Genomic DNA, 15,754 nt, shown 5'->3' on the forward strand with positions numbered 1-15,754 from the left:
CTTCGACAAGCTACGTGCGAGCTCCACCAAGCTTAACCCCGAGAAATACGTCTTTGGCGTGTCGGCGGGAAAGCTCCTTGGTTTCTTGGTCTCCCACCGGGGGATAGAGGCAAACCCAGATAAAGTCCGGGCGATTGAGGCAATGAGACCCCCTGCGCGCCTCAAGGATGTGCAGAGGTTAACGGGGTCCCTTGCTGCCCTCAGCCGCTTCATTTCGAGGCTGGCGGAGAGGGTACTTCCCTTCTTCAAACTGATGAAGGGGTCCGGTCCATTCACATGGACTGAAGAGGCAGAACGTGCCTTCCGAGAGATGAAGCAGTACCTCATCTCCTTGCCGGTCCTGGTCGCACCGGACCCAGGTGAGACACTGTTTCTTTATCTTGCAGCAACGGTCGAAGTGATCAGCATGGTGCTAGTCACTGAGAAGTTCGAGCATCTCCCGCAGGGGGCCCCCGTGGAGCCTCCTGCAGGAGAAGGAGGTCCGGCCTCCACCAGTCTGACAACCGGCCCTACTTCGGAGGGACCGGTCAGGTCCCGGCCTGAAGTAACACCAAGCGACCTGGGGTCCGACGAGTCCCCAGCTCAAGCAGAAGGATCCAGTCCGGCTGGCAGAGTCAGGACCGTCCAGAAGCCGGTCTACTATATCAGCGAGGTCCTTCATGACGCAAAGGCCAGGTATCCTGTGACGCATAAGGCCACCATGTCCGCTGCCTCCTGCACGCTCTCCTGTGCAGCGGCCGCCGTTGCCGGGACCGGACCAACCAAGATTGGAGTTAGCGCGCAGGAGGGGTCGTGGCTCCGAAGGCAGGTAAGGATGTACTCCGCCATCCCTCGGGCGACCGCCCGTCCCTCTGTCTCCAGGAGGTTGAAAATGGCGGCCTCCATGTGTCGAAGTTGCTCGGCGGTGGAATCCAGCGCTGGGAGGACAGCTCCGAGTGAGGGCGGGGTCCCCATGACCTGGATGGGGTGTAGCCCAAGTGCATCCAGGGTGAGGTTCACTTCGCCGACCCACCTCACTATTCAGAAAACACTGGCGCTCCGCTCCGCCAGGAACTCCTCCACCTTGGCCTCCCTTTCTTGGAGGGCCACCTCGCGCTCCCGGAGCCTCCGGGTCCCGGCTGCCAGCTCTTCCTCCACGGCCGCCTACCGCTCCTGGAGCTCCTCAAGCCGGGCACCTCCTCTGCTTCGCGGGCGGCAAGCCTGCGTTCTCTCTCTGCCGCGGCTGCCTCCAGTTCTGCAAGGGTAGCCTCCTGCGCCTTGGTCACCTCCACCACCACCTTGGCCTGGTTGGCTAGCTTCAGGGCGATCTTCTCCCTGTCCGCCGCCGCCTGCACCCTCTTCTCCGCCGCTCTCTCCCGCTCGAGGGCATGCTTCTCCCGCCGTACGGCCGCTCTCTCCCGTTGATCAGCTGCCGCCTCCCGGTCGAGAGCCTGCTGCAACTGCTCCTGCAGGAGTTCGCGCCCCAGCACGAGCTCGGCGCGCTCCCTGGCGTAACGGGCGGAGACGGTCTTGATGCGGTCCCCTAGGCGGTGCTCCCAGTCGGAGAGCCGAAGGCGCTCCGCCTCCAGCTTCTCCCACTCCCGGCGGATGCCTGGCTCCAGCTGTAAGCATCTAGGCCCTTAAGGTATGTTTCGGTGATTAATGACAACTATTATTGTGACTAATGAGTTTGTGCAGCTTTATAGATCATTATTGCTCATTTGGTTATATGTCAAAAGAGGCCCCTAATTTTCATTATTCAAAAAGGCGATCTCGGCATTCAACTCTATAATGTGTCAAGACTAAGGATCTTTCTAGTCCTAAGTGTCATAAGGTTGAAGAAGGACACTTAGGTTAGTATAGGTTTTATAGTTTTGTAGTGATCGCACTATTAAGAGGGGTTTAGGCTTAGTAACTTGAGCATGGACATGGTCATTTGAAAATGGATGCACACAATGGTCACTCAGGTTTCTAGAAGCTCAAATAAGTGGATCTCAACTTATATCTCAAGAATATTTGGATTTCATTCAAGACTCAAGTCAGAAAAGGCAAAATCAGAAAAATCCTTATCACCGGATTAACCGACGCCTCAAGTTTTCTAACGTCGGTTAAACAAGGTCAGAGTTGGACAAGTCAATTCACCGGTTCAAACCGATGATATTTGAAAAGGGACGTCGGTGAGTTGTCCAGAGACTCGGTTTTCAGTTGATCAGTGGACAACTACACTCACCGGTTAAACTATTTGAAATTTGACGTCGGTGCAGTTGTCCAGTGACTTGGTTTTTCAGTTGTTCAATGGATGACTACATTCACCGGTTAAACCGATGCAACGACGGTTAATCTTCCCAAACAGTAACGGCTAGTTTTTCAAAGGGGAGTTTACATTCACCGGTTAAACCGACGATGACTATTGGAGGGACGTCGGATTAACCGGCGCTACGCAGTTTTCTGGCAGCTTTTTCTCCAACGGCTCTATTCGTGTGAGCTGCCTATATATACCCCTCCAATGGGTCATTCTACACTCTTGACACCAGGCAACATCCAAACACACATACTATAGTCAAGAGCCACTTGAGCTTCAACATTTCATACACTTGTTCATTCAATCATTCAAGAAGCAAGATTAAGGACTTGAGTAGAGAGAAGCTTGTGTGCATCCATTTCTTGGTGATTGGTTCTTGCTCAAGTGAAGGCCTTAGCTTGTTACTCTTGTGATTGGCATACCTAGGCGATCTTGGTGATCGAGGTGATTCTCGCGGAGCTTGCCAAGGATTGTGGAAGCCCGGAGAAGAGAATTGTACGTGGTTTGATCTCCACCACACCGGGATGGTGAACGGAGACTCTTAGTGAGCGCCCTCGTCTTGGTGACTTGGGAGGTGACAATACTCTTTGTGAGTGTCACAACGTGGATTAGGGGTGTGTGCCAACACATCGATACCACGGGAAAAATCCGGTTGTCCCTTGTCCACTTTACTTTTCAAGCATTATCTTCATGCAATTCATTCATGTGCTTGATTTAGGAATCACTAGTTAGCTCTACCTTGCTAGGCTTATCTCTTTTATCTTACTAGCTGTGTAGGTTGTTAGTTATCCGGTTGGTGAATTGGGGCCTTTCTAGTTCTTGCATAGGTTAAGGTTGTTTTATCTTGTTTTAGAAATTGAAAAAGGCCCATTCACCCCCCCTCTTGGTCCATCGATCCTTTCAATTGGTATCAGAGCCACGTTGCTCATTTGGATCATTAGGCTTCACCGCCTAGAGCTATGGCCAAGATGGGTGGTTCGCCGCCTCACTTCGAGGGCAAGAACTTTGCCTATTGGAAAGTTCGCATGGCCGCATACCTTGATGCGATTGCCCCCGAAGTATGGTTGGCAACTAAAGTCGGGTTCACCGGAGATCCCACCCCCGACCAATTAAAATGGAATGCTAGAGCTAGAAATGCAATTTTCGAAGCTATTAGTGAGGAGGTCTTTGCTAGAGTTAATGCATGGACCTAGCAAGTGATATTTGGAAGGAACTCATTGAATCATGAAGGTTCCACCAAAGTTCGTGAACAAAAATATCACTTGTTTAGAGCTAAGTATGATTCCTTCAAATGCTAGCTCATGAAAATTGCAATGATATGTATTCTCGCTTGAATGTCATGTCAAGGACTTAATGCACTTGAAATATCCAAAATTGACAGTGCATCCATCAACCGCAAGATCCTCATGCTACTCCCGAAGCCCAAGTATAACATTATCAATGCTATGCTTCAAAAGGAGGATTCGCCGCAATGGAAGTTGGAGAATTGTGGGCGAAATTCGCGCTCATGAAATGAGCATCCTTGGTATGACCGAAGAGCCACATCAAGCAAGTCAATTGCTCTAAAGACCAAGACAAACAAATCCCGCAAGCTCAAGATGGTCAAACAAGACTCAAGCTCAAGCAATGAAGAAGATGATCATCATGAGAGCTCATCCGATATTGAAGATGATGGAGAACTTGCTCTCATGATGAGAAAGTTCACACGCTTGAATGAGAAGATCAATAAGAAGGTTTCAACTTTGACTCCAAGAAGGGAATGTTCCGGCAATGGATGTCAAGAACAAGATTTGCTACAATTGTGACGAAAAAGGACACATCCGTCCAAATTGCCCCAAGCCGGACAAAAGAAGCAAGGACAACAAGAGTAAGCATCGCCATGATTCAAGCGATGATGAAGAAGAGGAGAGAAAGAACAAAAACAAGAGATTTGGGAAGAAGAAGACCCATGACAAGAAGACCAAGCTCTTCCCAAAGAAGAAAGGGCACACCAAGAAAAAGTTTCTTGGTGGAGAAACAAGAGTGGGTGACCGATGTCTCATCAAGCGAAGACTCAAGTGATGAAGAAGACATTGTCACCATCGCCCTCACCAATGAAGAACCTTCTCTACCTCCGCCTCCTATGTGCCTCATGGCAAAAGGTAACACCAAGGTATGTGAGGTAGATAGTGAAGATGATAGTGATGAAGAGCTTGATCCTAATGAATTTACTAACCTCATCAATGAGTATACATCCGTCATCAAGAGGGAAAAGGGCAAAGTCAAAACTCTTGAGAGCACTCATGCCAAGTTAGAGCTTGCCCACTCCGACTTACTTAGTAAGTATAATGACTTGCTCAAAAGGCACAATGAGTCACTTGTACTTGCTAAGCAAGTTGAAGAGAGCCACAAAAAGCTCAAACAGAGCATAGGGAGTTGGCTCACAAGTATCAAGAACTTGAATTTGCTTATGAAGTAATTGACCCAAGTCTTGAGAAAGTTGTTAATGAAAAGGTCAATGCTTCTACTTCATGTGATGACCTACTCATTGATGCATATGCACTAATGTTGTGCCCAAGCTTGCCTCTTCTAGGGAAAGGAATTGATGGATCAAGTGGCAAGCCTCAAGAGTAGTGTGGAGAAACTCTCAAGGGGAGAATACATCCATAAGGAGATTCTCTTTAACAATGCCCGTGACTATGGTAAGAGAGGTCTTGGTTCATTTCCGGAGCCAAACATGGCTACAACTCCTTCTCCGGAGATCAAGACAAGCTTCATCAAGGAAGTTGGCTCATATTGCCAACATTGCCAAGTCACCGGGCACACACTAGGGAGTGCACTTTACCATCACGTCCTCTTCCTAAATTACCCAAGAATTACTCATCAATGTTCCAAAATAATCATTTTCTCTTGAGTAAGTGAAGGGCAAGGTGAAGGCCAAGTTCATTGGCAAAATTGCTAAGGAGTCGAAGAAAAAAAGCTCCCCAAGCAACTTTGGGTCCCAAAAGCTCTTGTCACACATGTGCAAGGCCCAAAGCTTGTTTGGGTTCCGAAAACTCAAAAATAAATTCTCATGTGTGTAGGTGAACTACAAAGCCGGTGGAAAATATTGGGTACTTGATAGCGGTTGCTCTCAACATATGACCGGCAATGATAGCATGTTCACCTCACTTGAAGACCCCGGCGATCATGAACATGTCACCTATGGTGATAACTCAAAGGGGAAAGTCTTAGGTTTGGGTAGAATTGCAATTTCAAAAGATTTATTCATTTCAAATGTTTTGTTTGTAGAAGCACTTAGTTTTAACCTTATTTCTATTGCACAATTGTGTGATCTTGGACTAACGTGTGCCTTTGACAAGAATGGTGTTGTAGTGACTCATGAAAAAGACAAGTCATTGGTATTCATGGGGTTTAGGCATGGCAATATCTATTTGGCGGATTTCTCTACAAAGCAAACAAGCTCCATGACTTGCCTCTTCACCAAGTCGTCTCTTGGGTGGCTTTGGCATAGAAGAATTGCTCACATTGGCATGAGCAACCTCAAGAAAGCCCACAAGAGAGGGATGATCACCGGCATAAAGGACGTCACTTTTGACAAGAACAAGCTATGCAAAGCATGCCAAGCCGGGAAGCAAGTTGCAACTCATCATCCTATCAAGACGATGTTGTCTACCTCCAAGCCGCTTGAGCTACTACACATGGATCTCTTTGGTCCAACTTCATACAAAAGCATTGGTGGTAACCTCTATTGCCTAGTAATCGTTGATGATTTTTCACGTTACACTTGGGTCATGTTTTTAGGCGATAAGGGTGAAACTCCGGAAATTTTCAAGACATTTGCAAGAAAAGCTCAAAGGGAATATAATTCCCCAATCGTGAAGATTCGGAGTGACAACGGCACCGAGTTCAAAATATGAAGATTGAAGAATTGTGCGATGAAGAAGGAGTCAAACATGAGTTTTCCGCCACCTACACGCCCCAACAAAATGGTGTGGTGGAAAGAAAGAACAAGACACTCATCACCCTAGCAAGAGCAATGTTGGATGATTATGGCACGTCCGAGAAGTTTTGGGCGGAAGCAATCAACACGGCGTGTCATGCATCCAACCGAGTGTATCCTCACCGACTCCTCAAGAAAACTCCATATGAGCTCATCACCGGGAGGAAACCAAATATATCATACTTTCGAGTCTTTGGCTGCAAATGCTTCATTTATAAGAAGAAAAGGCTCGGTAAGTTTGAAAGTAGATGTGATGAAGGTCTCTTTCTTGGTTATGCATCAAACTCCAAAGCATATAGAGTATTCAATCAAACCTCCGGGTTAGTTGAAGAAACATGTGATGTGGAGTTTGATGAATCTAATGGCTCCCAAGAGGAGGTTGTTGGCTATGAAAATGTAGGGGATGAAGAGATTGAAGAAGCCTTAAAGAAGATGTCCATTGGGGATATCAAGCCGGAAGAGGTGCATGAAGACAATGATCAAGGGGGAGGAACTTCCTCATCTTTACCAAACACCTCCACGGCACCCCAAGCGAATGAAGATCAAGATAAAGTTGATCCACTACCCCAAGAAAATGTGTCAACGCCAACACCCCGAGTCCAAGAACAAGAAGAGCAAAATGTTCCACCACAAGCACAAGTCACTCATGATCCACCCCAACAAGCATCCACGCAAATACCGCTAGTGAAGTACGGTCGCATCTCCAAGGATCATCCAATTGGTCAAATCATTGGTAGTCCTTCCAAAGGAGTAAGAACTCGCTCTAAGTATGCTTCATTTTGCGAACATCACTCGTTTGTTTCTTGTATTGAACCCACTAGCATAGAGGAAGCACTTGAGGACTCGGATTGGGTGATGGCCATGCAAGAAGAGTTGAACAATTTCACCCGCAATGAAGTATGGGTCCTCGAAGCTCCTCCGAAAGACAAGAACATCATCGGCACAAAGTGGGTCTTTCGAAACAAGCAAGATGAACATGGGGTGGTGGTACGCAACAAAGCAAGACTTGTGGCAAAAGGGTTTTCTCAAGTCGAAGGTTTGGATTTTGGTGAAACTTTTGCTCCGGTCGCAAGACTTGAAGCTATCCGCATTCTTCTTGCTTACTCTTCACATCATAATATCAAGTTATATCAAATGGATGTGAAAAGTGCTTTCTTAAATGGCTTTATTAACGAACTTGTTTATGTTGAGCAACCTCCCGGGTTGTAGATCTGAGGAATCCTAACCATGTTTATAGGTTGCACAAGGCACTCTATGGACTCAAACAAGCTCCAAGGGCTTGGTATGAGAGACTTCGTGACTTCCTAATCATGCAAGGTTTCAAGATCGGGAGGGTGGACACCACTTTGTTCACAAAAGACGTCAACGGGGATCTTTTCATTTGTCAAATTTATGTTGACGATATTATCTTTGGCTCAACTAATGATTTGCTAAGCCATAAGTTTGCTACCATGATGTCTAGGGAATTCGAGATGTCCATGATTGGCGAATTGACTTTCTTCCTTGGTTTTCAAGTCAAACAAATGAAGGAAGGGACATTCATCTATCAAGAAAAATATACTAGAGATATCTTGAAGAAGTTCAAGATGGATGAGTGTAAGCCAATCAAGACTCCTATGGCTACAAATGGGCATCTCGACTTGGATGTGGACGGTAAACCTGTTGATCAATCCCTCTATCGTTCAATGATAGGGTCTTTGCTTTACCTTACCGCATCTAGGCCCGATATAATGTTTAGCGTGTGCTTGTGTGCCCGTTTTCAAGCTAATCCTAAGGAATCACATCTTTCGGCTGTGAATAGGATCCTTCGGTATCTCAAGCACACTCCTAGCATAGGCTTGTGGTACCCCAAAGGCGCTAGCTTAGATCTCTTGGGATACTCGGATTCAGATTTTGCCGGAAGCCGTGTCGATCGCAAGAGTACCTCCGGGGGTTGCCACTTGCTTGGGCGTTCACTAGTTTCTTGGTCTAGTAAGAAGCAAAATTCCGTGGCTTTGTCCACCGCGGAAGCGGAATATATAGCTGCCGGTGCATGTTGTGCCCAAATTCTATATATGAAGCAAACCCTTTTGGACTTTGGTGTGAAACTAGGAAGAATACCACTCCTTTGTGACAATGAAAGTGCCGTAAAAATTGCCAAGAATCCGGTTCAACACTCTCGCACAAAGCACATTGATATTCGCCATCACTTCTTGCGTGATCACGAAGCCAAGGGGGACATTTCCCTTCAAGGTGTGAGATCCGAGGAGCAATTGGCGGATATTTTCACAAAACCTTTAGACGAGAGTACCTTTGTTAGGCTGAGAAATGAGCTTAATGTATTAGATGCGGCAAACGTCATGTAAATTGCCATGTCATATAGAAAAATGCATACATATAGGACACTTGTCTAACCATGGTAAGATAGTGATGAGCAAGGGTTTAGCTAGAGGTGGTGGTCCACTTGTTTTCCTCTAGTCTTGTAGAAAGGCTCATCATGATGAAGCTTTCCGTGGGATCAAACTTGACAAGTAGATCTTAAATTCTCGCTATGCATTTCTTGTCATATAGCTGTGCATCTCATGTTTATCTTTCTTTCGCATGTGTTTGTAATTTGCATTATCATTGCATGCGTAAAAGTCACAAAGGAGATCACTTGATGAAGATGAGACTTGTTTTACATGCAAGATCTTAATTCATGAGAAGTGAAGAGAGTAAAGTGTTAGGTGCGTTATTGCCTAGTGAGCAATGTCATTGTGAGTTTGAAGCTTTCCTCCTTCAATATTCTATGACATGGCTCATACATTTTAAATTGGCGCTTTGTCTCTCTTGCGACTTATTCTTGATTTTGAAAAGAAAAACTATTTAAGTTATTAAGCTATCCTATTTTGAGGGGTAAAGTCGCCTATGCAAGTCCATTAACTTGAGTTCAGTTGAATCTTATAAGTTCATTGGACTTAGCATAGAAAAGTGAGCTGAGAGAGGGTTTTTGGGTTCACCGGTTAAACCGACGTTAAATGGATCTATACCCATCGGATTAACCGGCGTTACTAAGTGTCAGCCACAGCTCAGTCGTTTCAGGCGTTCAACCGGCGTATACAAAATTTGCAGCATCGGATCAACCGATGAACAGAACACAATCTTGACCTGAAAATCAACTGTTATTTGCATCGTTCAACCGACGAGTTCATTTTTCAGATCATCGGTTCAACCGGCGTACAGATACAGATTTGGCAGGGTTTCTGGTAAACTACACCGACGCAATCATCCGGCGTTCAAAACCTAAGCGTCGGATCAACCGGCGATAAGAAAAACTGCGGGGTCCACATGTCATATTTCTCTCTTGCTCGCTCACGACCCTCTGCTCACTCTCGTTTTCAGCCGTCGCTCCGCCTTCACCCTCACCACTGCCGCGTCCGCCGTCAGCCACCACTCCGCTCGCCGCCGCTCGTTGCGCCGCCGCCCGTGCATTCCCTCGCGCCGCCGTCACACCGCCGCCCTCGCGCCGCCGCCGCCTTCCACCGCGCGCCCAGCCGCGCCCGTGCACCACCAGCACTGCCTCCGCGTCGTCACACCGCCGCCCGCGCGCACGCGCACCACCGCTCTCACGCCTGCGCCCGAGCGCCGCCCACGCACTGTGTCACCACCACTGCCGCCTTCCACGCCGTGCCACCGCGTCACCGTGCCCGCACCTGTGATTCTTGCTTCGCACGCCCTGCAGCTCCACCGTGCCGTCACCCACGTGTCATTGCACCACATTCACGCCGCGCTCCCTTTCGCTAGCCCTAGTTCGCAGCGCCGCGTCTTGTGTTTCTATTGTGATCGTGATGGGTCGTGACAAGAGGAAGGGTAAGGAGATAGTGGTCGAGGAGCCCGCTCGCAAGCGGACTCGCGCAGCGAGAGAGGCCGAGAGGGCCGAGATGGTGGCTAAGGCCGCCGAGGAGCAGGCGTCAGGCCGTGCTCGTCCGTTTGCGATCAGAGATCCGCCAGCCAGAGGCAGAGGCAGAGGCAGAGGCATGGGCAGAGTCAGAGGTGCCAGGGCCACCAGAGCCGCAGCAGCAGCAGCAGAGTCAGCGCAGTCACTCTCAGCGGCAGAGACCGATTCAGTTTCAGAGTCAGAGCAGTCTGAGCAGTCTCAGGGGCAGGCTACACAGCAGTCACCAGTTCTACGACGTTCTGGCCGCACTCGGCAGACGTCCCCCGCAGAGGAGACTTCACCTGCGACCGAGCGTCGCACCGGACCTAGGACGCGAGGAGGACACCAGCCACAGGAGCCTCGCAGGTCCACCGCAGCAGCAGCAGCAGCTCGACGAGCCGAGGCCCTAGCGGCCGAGCGCGCAGTGTTCCGCATGGACACTGTCGTGCGTCTGGAGCCAGGTGTGCTGCTCCAGAACTTGACCAAGGCCAATGCGGCGAAGGTCAAGAGGCTCAGGTGGAGTGTACAGGAGGAGGAGTGGTTTCCTGTGACACGAGACAGCAGGGTCGATCGCAGATTCTGGACGCTTCTTCAGGCCAGTTTCTACGAGACCTATCAGAGGCGGGGCCACAGGATCTTCCCTCACCGAGTACTGGACTGGGTTTCACTGAGGACAGCTGCAGGGGGAGCCGATGTCCGGGAGCACTTCGATCACTTCAGGGGTCTGCCCAGGTTGCTCTCGATTGAGAGGAACAGATACATTGAGGACTGGGTACGAGTCTTTTACGCCACAGCATGGATTGCCCCAGAGCGCAGAGCTGTTCACTTCATGTTTGGGGGCAGGTATTTGGACTGTCCAGAGCGACACTTGCTGGGATACTTGGAGTTGACCTTGTTGACGTCTCTCTGCACGAGATGGTCTACGGTGATGCAGATCCACCTCGCAGGGCCATGATTGGCGGGATTGCACCTTCTCACGAGGCGATCTCACAGTGCTTCCGCCAGCCCTTTCCAGCCTCCTACGCCAGAGTCCCCAGCTTGCTGACCCCAGAGGCTTACGCTGTTCACATGGCACTCCGGAGGACTTTGCTCCCGAGGAGTGGCTACCCAGAGGGGTTCACTGGTCTGCAGCAGCTACTTCTACTTCACATCCTCACTCACGAGCCGTTCGATATTGTTGATTTTATTCTGGCAGAGATCGAGGATGTCATCACTGATGGGATGGGAGTCGTGCGTCAGTTCCCATATGCTCACTGGATCAGTTTTATCTGCTCTATGATTGTGCCAGCTGAGTCACCAGTCAGTGCTGTATACCGGCAGGACGAGGTCCCCTGGTTTCCTGTCTATAGACCGACAGCACCTTCGGACCGGAGGAGAGGCAGGCAGGCTGATAGAGCTGCCATGGCACGATTGTCACCGGAGGTACAGGCCCGAGTGGCCTAGGAGGATGAGGCACTGCTCGCCGCTGAGGCACAGCTTCCCGGAGGAGATGATGAGATACATTGGTCAGACCTTGAGTCAGACTCCTCCGAGGATGAGGAGTACTTCCCTGCACCTGCTCCAGCTAGTCATGATCACGAGGCAGGGGGTTCAGGAGAGCCAGCTCCAGTGACAGCTGCTGCTACTACAGTTTCAGAGTCTCAGGTGTCTCAGCCGTCTGAGCTCACCGCACTTCTACAGCAGCTGGTCACACAGCAGAGAGAGGATCGCCGTGCTCAGGAGGAGGCCAGGAGAGCCCATGAGGCCCAGCTTGCACAGATTCAGAGGGAGGCCGCCCGAGAGCGAGCTGCTACAGAGGAGCGTTTCGTCGGCCTTATTGACAGAGTCTCTCAGAGGACGGACGCTCAGTTTCAGCAGATGCAGCAGGGCATGATGGCGATGTTCGGGATGATTTCACAGCTATATTCTCACACCGGACTCGCCCCTCAGCAGCCAGGACAGTCAGGCCTTCAGGGCACCGGAGCACCTCCACTTGCAGTCACACCAGCTCCGGCCACTACTGCTCCAGCTTCTTCCGCGACCCCAGAGATCATGTTTTCACTGTCAGCATTACTTGGGTCTGCGAGTCGTCCTCTCTTCTCTCCACTGCCTGCGACCTCACTCTTCCAGGAGTCACCTTCAGCAGTGCAGTCAGTTGGCCTCCCCACCGTACCACAGCCACTACCTTCAGGGGGAGGCGGAGAGGTGTCCTTACTTCAGCAGTCGTCACAGCCGGCAGCATCAGCACTCACTACTTCAGATGTTGACACATCTTCTGCTGAGCCGGCTACTACTTCCACGGACCCTCTCCCAGGCAGTGCTAGTACCAGGGCCTCGACGACAGCCTCGACGACAGCTACACCTCCGGTCAGCTCAGCACCAGCAGGCCTTTCAGATCAGCAGCTACCGTCAGTCACTGAGGATCCACCGTCTGACGACGACGACGACGATGACCCGGATCGCTTCCTCGCCGTCCCTCGTCACCCGGATCAGTAGCTACCCCTTTTTGGGCTTGGATGCCAAAGGGGGAGAGGGAGTGAGAGACAGGGGGAGGGTAGCACTAGAGAGAGCTCGATCAGGACTTTGTTGTTTCTTATTGTATTATATATTGTCTTCTATTTGGTTTTAGTTCATGATATGTACATTTGTCATTTGAGCATGCTGAGCTTTTGAGACATATCTATGGATTTCGTTTGAGCTTTTGAGCACTTTGGTTCCTTTCTTTCGAGTTTGCCTGTGTTTATTCTTGTCATATCCTTCTTGCTCTCTCGTTATTTATGTCTGTGTTGTCATCAATCACCAAAAAGGGGGAGATTGTAAGCATCTAGGCCCTTAAGGTATGTTTCGGTGATTAATGACAACTATTATTGTGACTAATGAGTTTGTGCAGCTTTATAGATCATTATTGCTCATTTGGTTATATGTCAAAAGAGGCCCCTAATTTTCATTATTCAAAAAGGCGATCTCGGCATTCAACTCTATAATGTGTCAAGACTAAGGATCTTTCTAGTCCTAAGTGTCATAAGGTTGAAGAAGGACACTTAGGTTAGTATAGGTTTTATAGTTTTGTAGTGATCGCACTATTAAGAGGGGTTTAGGCTTAGTAACTTGAGCATGGACATGGTCATTTGAAAATGGATGCACACAATGGTCACTCAGGTTTCTAGAAGCTCAAATAAGTGGATCTCAACTTATATCTCAAGAATATTTGGATTTCATTCAAGACTCAAGTCAGAAAAGGCAAAATCAGAAAAATCCTTATCACCGGATTAACCGACGCCTCAAGTTTTCTATACGTCGGTTAAACAAGGTCAGCAGAGTTTGACAAGTCAATTCACCGGTTCAACCGATGATATTTGAAAAGGGACGTCGGTGCAGTTGTCCAGAGACTCGGTTTTCAGTTGATCAGTGGACAACTACACTCACCGGTTAAACCGACGCTATTTGAAATTTGACGTCGGTGCAGTTGTCCAGTGACTTGGTTTTTCAGTTGTTCAATGGATGATTACATTCACCGGTTAAACCGATGCAACGACGGTTAATCTTCCCAAACAGTAACGGCTAGTTTTCAAAAGGGGAGTTTACATTCACCGGTTAAACCGACGATGACTATTGGAGGGACGTCGGATTAACCGGCGCTACGCAGTTTTTCTGGCAGCTTTTTCTCCAACGGCTCTATTCGTGTGAGCTGCCTATATATACCCCTCCAATGGGTCATTCTACCACTCTTGACACCAGGCAACATCCAAACACACATACTATAGTCAAGAGCCACTTTGAGCTTCAACATTTCATACACTTGTTGATTCAATCATTCAAGAAGCAAGATTAAGGACTTGAGTAGAGAGAAGCTTGTGTGCATCCATTCTTGGTGATTGGTTCTTGCTCAAGTGAAGGCCTTAGCTTGTTACTCTTGGTGATTGGCATTACCTAGGCGATCTTGGTGATCGAGGTGATTCTCGCGGAGCTTGCCAAGGATTGTGGAAGCCCGGAGAAGAGATTTGTACGTGGTTTGATCTCCACCACACCGGGATGGTGAACGGAGACTCTTAGTGAGCGCCCTCGTCTTGGTGACTTGGGAGGTGACAATACTCTTTGTGAGTGTCACAACGTGGATTAGGGGTGTGTGCCAACACATCGATACCACGGGAAAAATCCGGTTGTCCCTTGTCCACTTTACTTTTTCAAGCATTATCCTTCATGCAATTCATTCATGTGCTTGATTTAGGAATCACTAGTTAGCTCTACCTTGCTAGGCTTTATCTCTTTTCATCTTAACTAGCTTGTGTAGGTTGTTTAGTTATCCGGTTGGTGAATTGGGGCCTTTCTAGTTCTTGCATAGGTTAAGGTTGTTTTATCTTGTTTTAGAAATTGAAAAAGGCCCAATTCACCCCCCCTCTTGGTCCATCGATCCTTTCACCAGCTCCTCCTGAGCCTGCTCGCTCTTGGCAAAGAGGCGGGGGAGGGGGACCTCCGTTGGACATGGTAGAAGGCGCCTTCCCAGCACCACCTCCGGTTCCTCCTCCTGCGCAAGTGGAGTGGTACTGGCGACCTCGGCGACCTCCGGCGTCGCCGCCTCCGGCACCTCTGTAGCTTCCGGCGCCGCCACCTCCGGTACCTCCGCAGCCTCCGGCGCTGCCGCCTCTGCCATTGCGGCAGCCTCCTCTGCTGCTGGCTCGGTTGGAGGGGGCTCCGCCTTGGCGTCCGGCGCCGCTGCAGCTGCTGGCGCCTCCGTCGTCACAGCAGGTCCGGTGGCCTCCTGCTGCGGGGCGGCATCGGGCCTTGGAGGTGTGGCGGCCTCTGGCTCCGAACCTCTTGGTCCGGTAACAGGTGGTGCAGGTGCGGGCTGAGACCCTGCTGGAGTCATTGCCGATTCCCCAGCAGGGGAAGAAGAAGGTACTCGCTGGGGGCCGGACGCCCCAGCTGGAGCGTCGCTGGTAGACGCGTCGGATGCGGGCCTGTCATACGCCAACAGGGTTAGGGCCCGGAAGACAAATGGAGAAATAAAGAATTCCAAGGAAGTCCACTTACACGAAACCGAACCACTCCCAACCGCCCCGGGCGATTGGGGGGACCTTTGTTCCCACCGAGGATCCCCCGGACCTTTGGTGGTGGTCCTCGGCCGCTGGTGCTGTTGGCGGCGAGGGTGGGGATTGTGGCCTTGGCTCCGGCGGTGGCCTCAGCTCTGTGACATCGGTGGCGGCGGAGGAATCTGCTGCTCCGGGGAAGCCCGCCGCGCTTCCTCCGGTCTCCCCTCCGGCTGCTGGCGCTGCGGCGAAGGTGGAGGAGCTCCGCTCTGCCTCTCCGCCTCCGCCGTCTTCTGGCGCTTGGGGGCCGGCTCCCCGATGAAGGAACCGTCCCCGCGCTGGAGCCTCCGGGACTTGGACCCCTCCGTATGGTCCTTGTGGTGGTGCTCCGGCACCGGTATCTTGTCCTTCCCTTTCCCTGCGGGGGCCAGACCTCCGGGTCTTGGCCCCCCGGGACCTTGGCTGGTGCGCTGCCGGCGGTCGGGTGAGGCGCCGGGGATGTGGAGCCCGCGATTGGGGTCGCCTCCCAGCTGCCGGACCGCCAGGCCACCCTCGTCCAGGGTTGGCATCGACGCCAGGACTGACGCCCG

At 50.4% G+C, this 15,754-nt stretch overlaps 1 protein-coding gene across 1 annotated transcript; it reads right to left on the minus strand.

Annotated features, from left to right (window-relative positions):
- Positions 1-657: 657 nt before the first annotated feature.
- Positions 658-15,004, minus strand: LOC112885146 (atherin-like). The gene is made up of 3 exons (XM_025950811.1): positions 14,558-15,004; positions 1,176-1,532; positions 658-957 (listed from the first exon to the last, which is right to left on the minus strand). Exons 1-3 carry the CDS (start codon positions 15,002-15,004, stop codon positions 658-660), a joined length of 1,104 nt encoding a protein of 367 aa, XP_025806596.1.
- Positions 15,005-15,754: the final 750 nt, after the last annotated feature.

The sequence above is a fragment of the Panicum hallii genome, chromosome 3 (genome assembly GCF_002211085.1).
Source record: "Panicum hallii strain FIL2 chromosome 3, PHallii_v3.1, whole genome shotgun sequence".
Lineage (NCBI taxonomy): Eukaryota > Viridiplantae > Streptophyta > Magnoliopsida > Poales > Poaceae > Panicum > Panicum hallii.